Source organism: Podarcis filfolensis, assembly GCF_964270895.1.
Source record: "Podarcis filfolensis genome assembly, chromosome: 6".
NCBI lineage: Eukaryota > Metazoa > Chordata > Lepidosauria > Squamata > Lacertidae > Podarcis > Podarcis filfolensis.
The window spans coordinates 65,583,637-65,599,110 of NC_139609.1; the positions used below are offsets into that span (position 1 = coordinate 65,583,637).

Here is a 15,474-nt window from a genome sequence, read left to right on the forward strand (position 1 = left end):
GGATGAGCTTGCTCTGCCTACCCGCTTCACGAGAAGCAGCGGCAGCGGAGGTGGTGGTGGTGGCGGCAGCCCCTGGGAAGGTAAGCACAGTGCCTTCTTTAGGCGGAGAGGAAGTCCGTTTCACACCACCACTGCCAGCTCTTTGGTGAATGAGGCAGGCGACAAACCGAAAGGTGGCTGGGGCTGGGTGGGTGGGGGAGGACTACTCACCCCCCTCGGCGTGTGCATAGGAATTCATTAATATATATATATATATATATATAAATAGTTTGGCCCTCCACAAGGTCTGAGGGACTGTGGACTGGCCCCCTGTGGAAAAAGTTTGCTGACCGCTGCAGTTATTCATGGCCCAGCCAAATTCAGTGTTTGTATCTTCACTGCAGGCATACTAGCAAGTCACAGGCTCCCACATGGATGACAAAAACTTTTACTATTAATGATGCTTCTTCCACCACGCCCTGTGGCAAGATCCATCTGCTCTACTGTCCTGGAACCAGAGTATCCAGTTCTTTGAGGTGTCCCTTGCATTGATCTCAACCAGACCTTTAGCAAGGGAAACTTTCCCCACCAGTTTATCTCAATTCCAGGAGATGCCACCCTTCCTAAATTAATTGATTGATAAATTAACCACCTCCCACATTTGTCCCAAGGTAATGTACAAAATATAATAAAAGCAACTAAAAACCTGTTACAAAACAGGACAAAAATAACAAAGGATAAGTTTTGAAAGAGTACAAAATGACACCTATGGAAGAGACCTATCGTTCCAGCTGAGATAGGTATATATATTCAATTGTTTATGGAAAGCACAGGTAGTGGGCACCTGTTGTACCTCAACAGGCATGCTGTTCTACAGAACAGGTGCAGCCACAATGAAAGCCCTGTTTTGAGTTACTGTGGAGCATAAATTTATGCATTTCATGCAGCTTTAAAAGGCATAGGAGCTCTGATCTGTTAGAAAATATAGATGTGTAGGATGAAGGAACCGTTGAAAGCAATATCTCAAATTTCCCCTTTACGTTTTCCTAAGATCTACACCATGCATAGGCAAACTCGGCCCTCCTGATGTTTTGGGACTACAACTCCCATCATCCCTAGCTAACAGGACTAGTGGTCAGGGATGATGGGAATTGTAGTCCCAAAACATCTGAAGGGCCGAGTTTGCCTATGCCTGAACTGCACTCAAGTAGGATTGAATTGAAATGCCAAGATCATTCATTACACGAATGATCAGCCTTTCAGGCATTTTCTGGCCTCTGTTACTCAGTCACAGCTATTTCTCTGCTGACTGTATTTTGTACATTGTGTATCCTTTTAATGTAGTCTTATTTTATTGTTCTTATATTAATATGAGAAACCTCTGTGGACTTTTGTTTTGAATGAAGGGTGGTATTTAAATATTTTTAAATTAAAAATAAAAATGGAGTTGGGAAGTGGTTCAGAAATGCTTTTGAGACACTTCTTAAAATATAGTGGTGTTTCCTTTTCTCTTCGTGACAGTCCAGACCGCTACAGAGGAGCAACACCACATCACTGCTGACAGCTCCTGATTATACATAGCATACATGGTGCAATCTCAACTGTAGCTTTCATCTTGCTTTCAGCCTGGCCTTTATTCAGCAGGCATAGTGCTTCCTTTGGCAACAGATGGCTATATCACTGATTCTATAAAAAATATACACAACTGCTGAAGACAAGCGATTCAAAAAAGTCATTTTATTAGATTGATGCTCCTGTTGCATGTGGCACATACAGAGAAAATTAAGACACAAGGTGTGGTGAGGAGCAAGAACAAATTAGTCTATCACTGAACAAAATTTCCCTGCAAAGTTATATACACGCTTGGAAAGTTTAGATCAGTGAATCAGAACATTAAGGTTGAAGTAAAGGGCGTTATTGTTGTTCAGTTGCTGAGCTTTGTTCTCAGTCTAGCTGAACAAAAATGTACAATGGCAATTTATGGACACTTCGGCCACTTGAGACAATATTGTTTCAAGTCAAAAAGCAAAACGAATCCAAATTATTACTTGAAAGAAACAGCATTGTTTGAGGTGCTAAATGTGAGGTGAAAAGCATTTTAAAAAATCCTTTAAGCAAGAAGCTTAGCTGCAATCTATGTAATAGTTAGGTCCCATTGAAATCAATAAGCATAAACATGGATGACAATGTGGTTGATTTTCTTGATCCCAATACACTCACTTTGATGGCAACTGAATTTGGCCAGTAACCACTAGACAAGTAATCAGTGTTTTCAAGTCTTTGATCATCTACTCATGCATGAGCAACTGAGTGCTGGATACCAAGCAGACACCCTCCCCCCACCACGGAAGCACAAGGGCTGGCCCAAGACATTTTGCTGCCTGGTGGAACAGCAAATGGTGCCTCCATTATACCTCAGTCAAGGTACACAGTACCCAAGGGTAGCCAGCTTAATCTGCTACCTGAGGCAGAAAATCCCACAAAGTAAAATTACAATAACCATACATTAAATAACAAAGAATTTGCTGCCCTTCTGTGACACCTAATGCCAGCTGCCTGAGGCAACTAAAACCTAATGTGAGGGCCAGTACCTTTCTTGTCTTTGATGGATCAGATCCAAAATGGTGATTCTTGCATAGAACTTTGCTTCCAAGCATGGATCACCTTTGCTCGATTATATCAGTGTATGGAAATTCAGAGAAAGCACGCACACCTTAGTTCCTGTTGAAATCAGTGGGATAGTAAAGTTTAGCAGGGCCACTCAGTTCCACTGATTGCAATTAACGCTAAGTGCACCCAACTTTCTCTAGCTAGTGTTCCCGTCTTAAAAAATTGCTATTGACCTGGATATTTATTCTGTGCAATGAAAAACTGATGAGAAATTGTAAACCTTTTATTTGGAATCAGCTGTATTGGAATATTTGAAAAAATTAGGGTGGGATTCACCTAACCAGCCCCGTCAGCCAAAGCCCTGTGTAAGGACTTTTGTTTGCACTTTGGGGATTTCCCCCACAATTGGGGGATTTCCCCCACAAAATTGGCTCTGTGGGGGTTAGGAGAACCCCCACTACAGCACATAGGAGCCATTCTACCTGCCAAGCTGAAATGCTTGTGCAGTTCGAATAACTGGAAGAGTGCAAAGTTGAATTTCACCCTTAGTTGTTATTTTCCCCACCAACAGAACAAAAAGGCTACATCTAAGCCAGATCCTCTCATGCTCTTTCAACCCTGTTGTTGTCCACATTGGCTGTTTGTCATTGGCCAGTGCTGCAGAATATGTTACCTGCAGACTGATAATGCTAGGTTTGGGAATATTGTCACCACTACCCTGCCTATTTGATTATTAATGCTTTTCTGATGTTACCAGCAATGGCTGTGACTGTTATGCTGCAGAGGTTGAAGGTAATGAATGTGCCAGTCTTTTGCTGAAGTAGATTGAATATCATCCGACTTTCAGTATTTGCGCTGAAAAAAGCACTTGCTAACACTTCTTGCAATCATGCTGTAAGACTATGGGAAGGACTATGCAGGTCTGCAGGTTTCCTGAGAAATGGAAACATAGGAAGCTGACTTATACTGAATCAGACCAATAGTTCTTCTAGTTCAGAACTGGCAGCTGACTGGCACTGGCTCTCCAGGGACATTCCCCGCCTTATCTGGAGATGCCTGCGATTGAGTCTGGGACCTTCTGCATGCAAGAGAGATGCTCTACCTCTGAGCTATGGCCCCAGAATATAAAAAGGCAATTGAGGAGGAGGACAAGGAAGTTCCCAGAGATGCCCATGTTAGTCTTGAATAATCCATATGGATACTGCAGGTGGACAATAAGAAATAAGAATGCAAGAACTAGAGGAAGTAGCAGAAGAGGAGAAAACTGTCAAAGGTGAACACTTTATAAGCTATGCAAGTCAAAATGGCACTGGATTGAGATTGCCTGCAATGTAGACATGCCATTATTAGCACCCTCCACATCAGCCCAAGATTAGTGCCACATGACACAATCTTGTGATTTTACAAATAAAGGAATTAGCACTGGAAGGAACTATTTATTTTTGAAACATTGTCAGAAAATACAACTTTCAACATTTCCCCCCAACAGGGGATCCCCCCCCCAAATTCAAGCAATAAGTTAATTTTAAAAATACTCAAAATGTTGCAGCTTTCAGTAATTTTGGCAAATGAATCATCTTTTTTAAGTACTGTATATGACAGACAAAATCAAAATGCTTCTAGAAAAACCTGCTAGACAAAATAGTTTTGCAAATCACAGACTCTCAACAAATATAGCTGTTTTCACTACTCTCAAGAAGAAGAAATATGGGTGTGAAATAGATCTAAATAGATCTTTAAAACAAAGAGAGAGGGGAAGAGATAGAGATTTTGTTAAAAATTGCAAAGCTGGGACCAGCTCTAAACTGCAGCAAGAATGAGCTGCACCTTAAGCAACTGAGCTCATGCAAAAGGTTCTCCAGAGAACATAAATACAGAAAAAGTGTTATTTTTTTCCCTGAGGAATTTGTAACTCTGTAAAACACATCAAAGGGCAGGCTGGGTTACACACAGCACAGACTCCATGAACATCACAGTATGAGTAAGAATTTTTTGTAATGTATCGCTGATCACAATAACAAGGGTTGTTCACATGTCACGAGGAGTCTAATCAAGGCCTTTTCACTTGTCAGTCTCATCCCCCTCCAATTTGTTTTCTTAAATCTGCATGGTTATCTGCAGAATGTCAGTGCTTCTCTACTATTTGTCCACCTCCAGACACGCACAAATATCTATTTTACAGGTTATTTTACAGGCCAGTGTTCCGGCCTATGTCACACTCCTCCAACTTTTCCCCCATCCCAGGCAGCCATGTCCAAAAAGTGAAAACCACACAGAACATCACCTTGGGAGACATAAATAACTAAGACAAATATGACCACAGAACAGTTTTGCTGCCTTTGTCATTGTGGGAACAAGTGCCCTCACTGTCTAACGTCCACTTCTTCTTCCATTCAGCCATAGAATTGCTGTGGAATTCCAGACAAGTGGCAAAGAATCAAACGGAAATGAATCGAAAAAGAACTTGGTTGAGTCCCATTGAATTCACCACTCGATGCATCATGGTGTTGGAGGCGGTTTGGGGGAGGGACAGGAGCCCTGGCTGTCAAAGCTGGCTGCTCGGCCATGCCACTGAGGAAAAGAAAAAGGCAGCAAGTTAGTGAACGAAGTCATAAACAAGCAGGGCATAAAAATGTACTAGCACCACTAATCCAGAGGTCTATGTCAGCTCAGGCAAAGATGGAACTCCAACACTAGTGGGATGTCCCATTCATTTAAATGGAGGGATGCACAATTGTGCTCTCCATTTAGTTGAATGAATATGTCCTTCACGTGCACACATGAGCTTTCACAAAAGAGTCTTAGAGCTGGGCCAACTGTGCATGCGAGCAAATCTCTTCATCACCATCAGCTTTGTCCTCAGCACCATGAGATATAAATCAGTGTCCTTTGAAAAACTCAAGCATTGATTACAAAATGGAAGGGGAAGACTTCCAAGGCACTCAGACGGGGTAACAAAATGGAATAGATAACAAACTGAGTTTGAGCAATCAAAAGGGCAATTTTGGATTTTAGTACCACTCTACGTGATACCACGTTCATCGTGGTTGTTCATCATGTTTACAATGATTACGCACATCTAGAAGTATTCCTGCCATCTGCTTGAAATCTAGTGAGATGGATGAAGACAAAAGGAACAGCAAGAGGCAAGAGGAATCGGGGGGGGGGGTCTATGTTAATGGAAAGAAGAAGACAAACAGAAAGAAACAGAAGCTGAAATGCACAAAACTATTGGAAATCAATCATACTGCAAAGAGAGAGAAAACATTCAAAAGAAGAAAACAGACCAACCAAATATCTAAGGGAAAAGAGTCCCATAGTTATGTTGCGGCAATCGAGAAAGGACATTAGCTGTTGAGAGGATGAGCACATGAATTAGGAGGTTAAACATGTCTAGTCAGAAGTAAATGCCATTGAGTTCAATGTGGCTAACTCCTCCTAGAGATGAAAGGACCTTTCAATTTTGGTTCTCTCACTTTCTCATTTTTCCAATCTTAAATTTGATTCTCAACATTTCTACAGCGATTTGCAGAAAATTCTTTTCAAAAACCCTCCTGAAAATTCTTCAACCCTTTAATGCAAATTTCTCCTAATAAACATATTTTTGTATGCAGCTTTGGCTAACGTATACTTTTCCCCCCAAGCAATTTGTCCTAATATAATGCAGCTTTGTATGTTATTTTCACTAATATATTCATCATTAGGCTCACTGTGACCTAATATAATGCATATTTGTAAACACTGTAAGCACTGCAAAATTCAGATAAGTGTAAATTTCAAAGGATGTCTATGTTTTGGTTCTTACATTGTTTCAGAAAGTGCAGATTTGATCAATTCAGCTTTCAATTTGATTCAATTCAGCAAACTGAATTGAATTCTTCCCTAATTCCTATTTCTACCATCTAGGTAACTGGGTCTCAGATTCCAGCTTAAGTTAGTATTAGAAGAACAAAGGACAAAAGGAGGCCAATAGAAAGAAATCAAGAATAATAACCTATCCATTTTTTGAACACTGCAATTCAAAGGGGTGTTGGTGCATTGGGAAGGATTCAAGTCAAAGGCAGAAAAGGATAAAAAGTAATTGTAAACAGTTTCAAAATATGCCAAAATGAATTTTTTACTCTGAATGTTCACCTCATAAGTGGAAAAGTAACGTAAATTGAGCCTAGAAGAAGAAAGTCTGTCAGATGTTAAATGCCAAATACCAATCTCAAATATTGACAGCGTTCCAACAAATGTTTTAAATTCATTATGTTACCATTTTCTTCCACTATTCATTGTCAAACATGAAAGGCCATTAACACTGCATATCACATACCAAATGCTAAATACAATTGCATACCTGCCAGTTATCAATCAGAAATATGAAATACTGACATTAAATAAATAGCACTGGGTGTCAGATACTGAGGATGAATAGCAATAGAAGATAGTTTTGTGAAGAATTTGAAGGGGCATGATTTAAGGCGGGGTAGGATACCTCAGGCCAGGGGGCTAAATGTAGCCCTCCAGGTCTCTCTGTTCAGCTCTTGAGGCTCTCCCTGGGCAGTGCCTCTACCAGGGAAAGGCTGGGTTAGCTAATCCCATAAGTCCAGACATCTTTCTAACATTCCCAAAGCCAGCATATGGGTTAATTGTAGTGTGGCAGTTAAAACCATAAACTACGTGCTGTGGTCTTTTTGGTTCAAATCTCAGCAGAGCCATGAACTCACTGGATGGCCTTAGGCAAGTCATCATCTCTGAGCCTCGGTAATCATCTCTTCTGACCTATGATATGGGGATAATAAATAATGCTGGCCTACCACAAAGGGTTATCGTAGGAATTACTAAGATAGTGTTTGTAGAACACTTACAGTATTGGCCTGTTTTTGTTTTTTTTAAGTTTGTGTTTATAAGCTGCTTTAGGAGGCCTTTGCCTTGAAATGTGGTGTAGTGGCAGAGTGCTGGACCAGGATTCGAATCCCTACTCAGTCAGGAAGTGCACTGGGTGACCCTGGGCCAGTCACTGTATCTTAAACTAACATACGTCACAGGGTTTTTGTGAGGATCAAATGGGGACAGGGAGACCCGTGTTCACCTTGCTAAGCTCCTTGAAGGGAATGCTGGATGTAACAATAGCAATAATGATAAGGACATTTGCTACGCAGGCGCTAGTTTTTAAAATAGTTTTAATTGCATTTAATTTTTAAAAGTACAATGCGCTTTTAGGTAAAGATTAGAAGGATTGCACTCATCATGTCATTTATTTAAATAATATGAGGGGGGGGGGGGAAATAACAGCCCTGGCATCAGTAAAGGCTGGCCTATGAGGGTGAATGGGGAAATGCCCCACCAACCTCAGTTTGCCCTCAGCCAGACCCCACCTGCCTGCCTTCTTTCTTACAAAGAGTAAAACTCTGCCTGTGATTGACTCTGGCTCCACCTACTGTTGACCTCCCCGTGTTCCACCCTACCACTTCCAATGGCCACGAGTCACCGCACCCTGCCATAGCATAGATTGCTTAGATACTGTTATGTCTTCCTCATATTAATCATGATTGCTAATGCAATTTTTGTTTGTTTTGTAAACCAGCACTCTGCTGTCAAGCCTTTGATCACCAAACGCATCATGAAAAATAAGTACAGCCAGCCACAGTCAAGTTCCTTATCTTATCTATGATAAAAGGCTGCTCTTACTTTGGCTTCAGTGTTGCTTCGCTTTATATCATGCAACTATTAAAAAACAAACAAATAAAGAACCCCTCAAACGACTTCAAAACTTAATCCAATAATTCTGTCAAAATTTAGCTAATGAAGTTTAGCAGGATCCACTTCCTAGTCATGAGGTCATTGTTCAAATTGGAAGACCAGAACAAGCTGGAAGTAAATGAAAGGCCCAGCGTGCAGGATAAGCACATTTTTAGGCACTTTAGATTATAAATTATTGGCAATGTGTCTTCAGGCTATGAAGTGCAATTTTAAGCATGCTATTCTCAGTTCTAAATTCTTGCCTTCTGACCTCTGGTGTTGTGTTAGCATTCAGGCAAGTGTCAAGCTTGTTCTATGAACACACGGCTTGTTCTTGATGTAGAACTAGGTACTTCAAAGATGTCTTTGGTATACTATCCGAAGCTCTGTGTTTGAATGCATTAACAGCACTGTTCTCCCACATTTCATGCAAACCCATGAAAGAATCCTAGAACTGTAGAGTTAGAAGGGAGTCCAGGGGTCATCTAGTTTAATCCCCCGCAATGCAGGAATGACAGCTAAAGAATCCCTGACAGATGGCCATAGAGCCTCTGCTTAACAACCTCCAATGAAGGTGAGTCCATCACCTTCTGATGAAGTCTGTTCCACTGTTGAACAACTCTTACCACCAGAAGGTTCTTCCTAATGTTGAGTCAGAATCTTCTTTGTGCTTTGAGACCCCCAACCACCCCCCAAAAATGAAGACACAGTGACATGGGATTTTAGTTTAAGTTACTGGACAAATTTTAGGCCACAACTTCATTGAATTCAGAATGTGAGTGGTATTGGCTTAGGCACTGGAATCATCCAAACTATATCAGACTCCCACCCGCATTGTGGGGAATCTGATAAAAGGGTGAAACACCGCTAGAGGAAGCCCTGCCGATGCAAACCGACTCGAGCTCACCCCCGGTGCCCCTGTGGGGTCCTGGTATGGCCCTAGCCCATACCGTGGGGCTTCGGACAAGACCCAAGCCAACCCCTGATTCCTTTAACAGAATACCCTTGAGCTTGGAGGGGCAGGTGATGGCCGCACCTCCCCTCCCCACACATTGCTGATCCAATGCCTAACTGCCAAACCTTACAAAGTTGTGACAATTGCTATGTGGTAGGCAAAAACCAAATGGCTCTGCCAGTCTGCCAGATGGAAAAAATTCCTACCAGGCAAAACAGACGACTAACAGCGTCCATAGCAAGGCCAACACACCAGATAAAGGGTGGGTGGGCGGGTGATCCGCTGCGTGAAGGCAAAGAGGTCCAGCAAACATCGTGCAGGGGTTAAATAATATTTCGCAGCCACCCACCCCCCAAGCCAAGCCATTGGCTTTAGGGACCAAGTGATTGCGAAACGACCAACTGGAGTGGAGCAGGACGTAGCTCTGCCCACACCCAGGAAGTGGGAGATGCCTGGGGGCCCAAGCGCAACGCGTACCCGCCTTGAAGAGGATCCGATTTCTTCTAACTTGAATCCATGGGTTTGGGTTCTACACTCTGGACTAGGAGAAAACAAGCTTGCTCTGTCATCCATGTGACAACCCTTCAGATATTTGAATATGATGATATATCACCTCTCAGTCTTCTCTTCTCCAGGCTAAACATATATAACTCTTTCAATCTTTCCCCCTAAGGCTTGGTTTCCAGACCTTTGATCATCTTGGTCACTCTCCGGTGCACACATTTCAGCTTGTCAATATCCTTCTTAAACTGTAGTGCCCAGAACTGGATACAGTACTCCTTGCCTTTCTGGGGCTTAAAGTTTACTTCATACATTATGTGGCAGCAAAACCTGGTTCTTGCACCCACACTATATTTCCTAAAGCATATGTTCCCCTACAAGCACAATGTGTAAAATAGACTGTAAAAAAAGGCACTTGCATCACAGCCCTCTGTTTTGTATCTCTGTCTCTATTAATGGCAGACGGCTACATAAAGGAACATGAATTTCCAAAGGACATTTCTAAACTCCCCCCTCCCAAAAAAACCCTCCAGTAACAAAATCAACCTCTCTATCTATTATTCATCACTGAAACAGGTATTTGAATTGGGCCTGTTTTTAAACAGCGATTCAGTTTTTCTCACCAAGTTGCAAGACTAAAGAGAAACATTGGTCTCTAATCATCTTCCTTAGACCTGGCTTTCAAGAAGGCCCAAATAACCCTAAAGGTAAAGGTAAAGGGACCCCTGACCATTAGGTCCGGTCGTGACTGACTCTGGGGTTGCGGGACTCATCTTGTTCTATAGGCCGAGAGAGCCGGCATTTGTCCGCAGACAGCTTCCAGGTCATGTGGCCAGCATGACTAAGCCACTTCTGGCAAACCAGAGCAGCGCACGGAAACGGCGTTTACCTTCCCACCAGAGTGGTACCTATTTATCTACTTGCACTTGACATGTTTTTGAACTGCTAGGTTGGCAGGAGCAGGGACCGAGCAACGGGAGCTCACCCCGTCGCAGGGATTCAAACTGCCGACCTTCTGATCGGCAAGTCCTAGGCTCTGTGGTTTAACCCACAGCACCACCAAATAACCCTAGGCCTGCATAAATAAATCCAGAGTGCATTCTGATAACATCATAGAGCCATGTGGTTAGCTTCCAAATCATAGATAAAGGGTGGGCAACCTCAGGCCCTAGGGACCAAATATGGGCCTCTGGGCCTCTCTATGTCACCCCTGGGACTCTTCCTAAGCCATGACCCTTCCTAGGGCAATCATGTTCCACGCTCTTCTCAGGGTCTTTTGCCTGGCTGGAATGTGTCCTTGAATTCTGATGATGCCTCTTCCTTGCCTGGATGGAGAAAGATGTGTGTATAAATGTCTAAGTTACAGCCATTCGCTCCACATGCTTTTGTTTCTGGCCCCACTGGCAGCTGGCCCCTGGAAAGTCTCCTTGGGCTGACAAAGTTCCCCAACTCTTGCCATGCAGAATCAATTTTCCAAGACAGGGCAAAACTGCAAATATGGAACCTGAACATCTGATACCTCGATGCTGGCAGATTATAGAACAAATAAAGCCCTTTAAAAACATCTAAAAACCAATTTTAAGCTCTTTGTGTTTAAAGGGAGCTTGAGACGCTGACAAAATATTGATTCCAACTGTGACAGATTCTCCAGAGAAGTTTCATTGCTCTAAATACACAGATGGAATTGCTTTTGAACAAGCCCTCTAGGGTGTCACCTACACTCATTAAGTACCTGATGTATTATTTTAAACAAATAAATGTCACGGTCCCCAAAGACTGAAATGGCCTTATTAAATTTTAGATCTATTTTATTGTAACGAGCTGATGATAATATGAGTTTGCAATACCAGATACAACCAAACTCATCCTCCGGAAATCTCTGCTAAGCCCTTTCCCCATCAGTGTCTGCAAAAACAAAAAAACAAAGAACAGGCCGCTGTTGTTGTTGTTTTTATCTCTTTGTTTAATATTCTCTTGTAAAATCATCCTTGTCTGATGGATACCTTGGAATATTTGGAGTGAGACAGCATCACAGGAGAAAAGGAGTGGGATGACTCTGCTACAGGGATCACTGCCTTGGGAGCGCTCAATCCAGGTGCTGGATTTTGCTGTTGGCAGAAATAGATAAAGGGTCATTGGTGGATGAATTATAGGGTACGTTTGTGCTAAAACAAATTAGCACTAAGGGGCTGTTTCAGTTTGCGTATTTAAAGGGCATACCTAAATATCAGTCTTGAAGAGTGTCAGACACGAAGTCATTGTACATCCAGCCCACATAAACCAGCAGTAGCTCTCTCACCAGCTCTACGCTGGGGAAACCCAGCCAGATGGGCGGGGTACAAATAATAAATTATTATTATTACGACGCAAAATGATGGTGAGACCAGTGCAGGGTCATGCAGCCCACCACCCAAGTTACTGATGCATGCATATTTTCCGCGCTTAACACCACATGCATGACAAATAGACAGCACAAGCAGTTGCAACCCAAATATTGCCTGAGGAATTATATTTTGGTTTCTCTCCTGGGTAAGGAGTGCAATTTGGCAAAGGTTGTGGCTCAGTGTTACAGGACATGCTTTGCATGCAAAAGGTCCTAGGTTTAGTCCCCAGCACCTCTAGGTAGGGCTGAAAGAGATTGTTCTTTGAAAACCCGGAAAGCTGCTGCCACTCAACATGGAGACCACCGTCATGTTTGGCAGGTGGGTGAGGCCATCTAGCTTTCAATTGCCTGATGTCACAATGATGTCAGGTGACCCATGTGGTGATTGATGGGGCTTCAAAGCACCATTCACTGCCCTCTGCAAGCAGGGGGAACAGCTGTAGCTCAGTGGAAGAGCATCTGGTTGGCATGCAAAAGGTCCCAGGTTCAGTTCCCAGTATCTCCAGGTAAGGTTGGGAATTTCGCCTGCCTGGAACCTTGGAGAACTGCTGCCAGTATTGAGCTAGATGGACCAAAGGTGCAACACAACTTCCTTTGTTCCTGTGATGATCAACTGATATCAGGTGTAGGGCAGGTAAGTTGTAGATTGTACAAATAGCCTGGCAGGTCAGATGGGGAGGCCCGAGGAGGCTAATTGGGATTATGGGCTGGAGATTTCCCATCACTGGTGTACGCAATAGATGGACCAGTGGTCTGACGTGGGATAAAGTAGCTTCTGCAGATAAAGGGCAGGTGAAAGACCACAGAAGGAAGACACTCAGAGCTTTTCCTGCCAATCATAAGAACATAAGAAAATCCCTGCTGGATCAGACTAACAAGCCCATCTAGTCCAGCATCCTGCTCTCAGATGTCTATGGGAGCATATAAGGAGGACCTGAATGCAACAGCACTTTCCCCAAACATACTTGCAAGCAACTGGTATTCAATAGCATACTGCCTCTGAGAGTGGAAGAAAAACATAGACATAATGGCTAGTAACCCCTGCTAGCTTTATTCTCCATGAATTTGTCTGATCTTCTTGATTAGGCAAGGATTGAACTACCTCTAACGAGTAAAAGAAACTAGGCTTTCAGAAATCCAGAATTCTCTTTCTGCACCACTTACTGAAAATAATGGTGAGATTTAACAACAGCTGCCTCGTACATGCTCATATAAGTGGCCAGATGTTTAGCAATGCCGCACGTGTCAGATGCATGTATAGTTTTATTTTCGGCAAAATTGGAGCTGCCGTTTTCTGAACAAAATAATGACATATGCTGAACTCAAGGGAACGCTGTTTTCTAGAGATTCATAATTGGTGCCCATCAGTGCTGTAACTGAGCAACCACCAATTGTGCATGAGGGTGTAATGGCCAACGTCTGTAACATCTGGTTCGTATTCTTCTTCATATTCTCAAAGGATCTGTAAGCTCTGCAGTGTTTGGTTTAGTGGTTCAAGGCTTTCACTTATTCATTTATTCACGAATGCTTCCTCACCCAGCATGACGCCCAGAGTTTGCCTTAGCAAAAGCAGATCAAAGAAGTACATTTTGTACTTGAACCTAAAGGTGGAGGCTTGTGATGGTTATTAACACCTGTGAAAGCTCACATTTAAATGAAGTCAGACCCTGCTTTGAGCCTGACTAGGCTCTATGATGGTTGTTGCTCCTCTCCAGGTGGTCTCGCTGCATCATGGGCAGCCTGGTGAAAGAGGACTCCCTGGTTCTGGTTCCCAAACCATACTTTTAAAAAATGGTTTAGATTCTGGGATATCCTTCCCTCTCCTATATGTGAAGCAGCAGCCACAAGCTGCTTCAGACATATTCTAAAAACTGATCACTTTGACTTGGCCCTCCCTGACCATAAGACTGGACCCAGTTTTATGTACTTGAGTCGCCTGAATTCCTGTTTTTATAGGCTTTTATGGGTTTGTCTTTTTCTTTGCTTTTTGCTTATAATTTCGTTTTAAAGATATTTCACACTGCTTAGAGATTTTGAGAACATTAACTGGTTTATGAATATGCTTTGTAATAACTAAATCCACCCATACTACATGGAACCTTAATGTGCTGAGATTGAAAACTGGGGAAGCATATTGGAGCTGGAAATGTGTTGAGTAGGGGTAGGGGGGAAACCTGCCTACCTCTTTCCCTTGGAGTCTTGCTAATAGCAGTACAATACACAGACCCAGACAGCCATAGATTATATTTACAGAAGATGCCAGAGCAGGGTGCTGTGAAAGGGTGTGTGTGTAATATTCTAGAGCGGTTTTTGGTTGTACTGAATAATCCTGTCAGCGTTGCAGAGCCTACTGATTTAATGCATCCTTACAAAAGTGGATTAGAGATCACATAAAAATTATTTAGTAGCATCAGAGGAGTGAAGGCTATCGGATGCCATGAATTATCCACCTCTCTTATCGAACAACGCCCCCTGATCTTCACTGTAACAAATTATCAGTTCCAGAGCACACTCTCTACCTTTGCCTGGCCATGTCTATACTTGCTTTTCATGGGCTCAGTCTTCCAGTTAACAAACTTTTCCTGAGCAAACATTAGAAATTTCTGTAATTCATACATTCTGTCTATTTTTAGCCTCCGAGTGGAATCCAAGGCTATGGCTTTGGGGACCCCACTAGACCCCTAATGGAGAAGCAAGATTTGTTGGGAGTGCTAATGGCGTGAGTCTTTCCATCTGGTGCACAGGTTGCATATATGTGTAAATAAAACCATACATCTTAAAGAAAAGTCTCCATTAACCTTCATGCGTTGGGACCCGCTGATAGACTGGCTGCACACAACAGTACCTTGGAATGTGCCACTGCCTAAGCTTGCACCAAGATGTGCTGTGGCTATTGAAATAAGTACCTGCTGGTGACCACATGCTCCTATCCCAAAGAACTCACAGGACATCTGGGTGGCATGTGTTGCACTAGAGAACCATGGTTGAAGCTTTGGAAATGTTGTTTACAGTCTACTGAGAAGCTCAAAGAGATCTGAGCTTAAAAGCAAATAACAATCTGTGGAAACAGATGCAAAATACTCTCTCTCTCTCTCTCTCTCTCTCTCTCTCTGTGTGTGTGTGTGTGTGTGTCTCCCCACACACTCACACTCATCTGGAGAAAATATTTGGTTCTCTGGGACAACAAGGTAACTTGGTATCTGTGTATCTTGTTTAATGGGAGTTTTTGCTCTTGTTCTAAATAACCTTCTGCTTCAGTTAAGGGTTTCCTTTCCCCTTCAGAATATGTTCCAAGCAGTTTCTTGTTTGCTTTGTTTAC

At 42.7% G+C, this 15,474-nt stretch overlaps 1 protein-coding gene across 5 annotated transcripts in view; it reads right to left on the bottom strand.

Moving 5' to 3' along the window:
• Window positions 1–1,701: 1,701 nt before the first annotated feature.
• SYT6 (synaptotagmin 6) overlaps window positions 1,702–15,474 on the bottom strand; it is a 137,883-nt gene continuing 124,110 nt past the window's right edge. For 4 of the 5 annotated variants that reach the window (XM_083617481.1, XM_083617485.1, XM_083617484.1 and 1 more), the window contains exons 7-8: window positions 11,776–11,880; window positions 3,018–5,160 (exon numbers count right to left, since the gene is read on the bottom strand). In XM_083617481.1, coding sequence (XP_083473607.1) covers window positions 5,089–5,160; window positions 11,776–11,880 — 177 coding nt within the window. In that variant the 3' untranslated portion in view covers window positions 3,018–5,088. Of the gene's footprint in view, window positions 5,161–11,775; window positions 11,881–15,474 lie in introns of all 5 variants that reach the window. The other variant, XM_083617483.1, reaches the window with a different exon arrangement.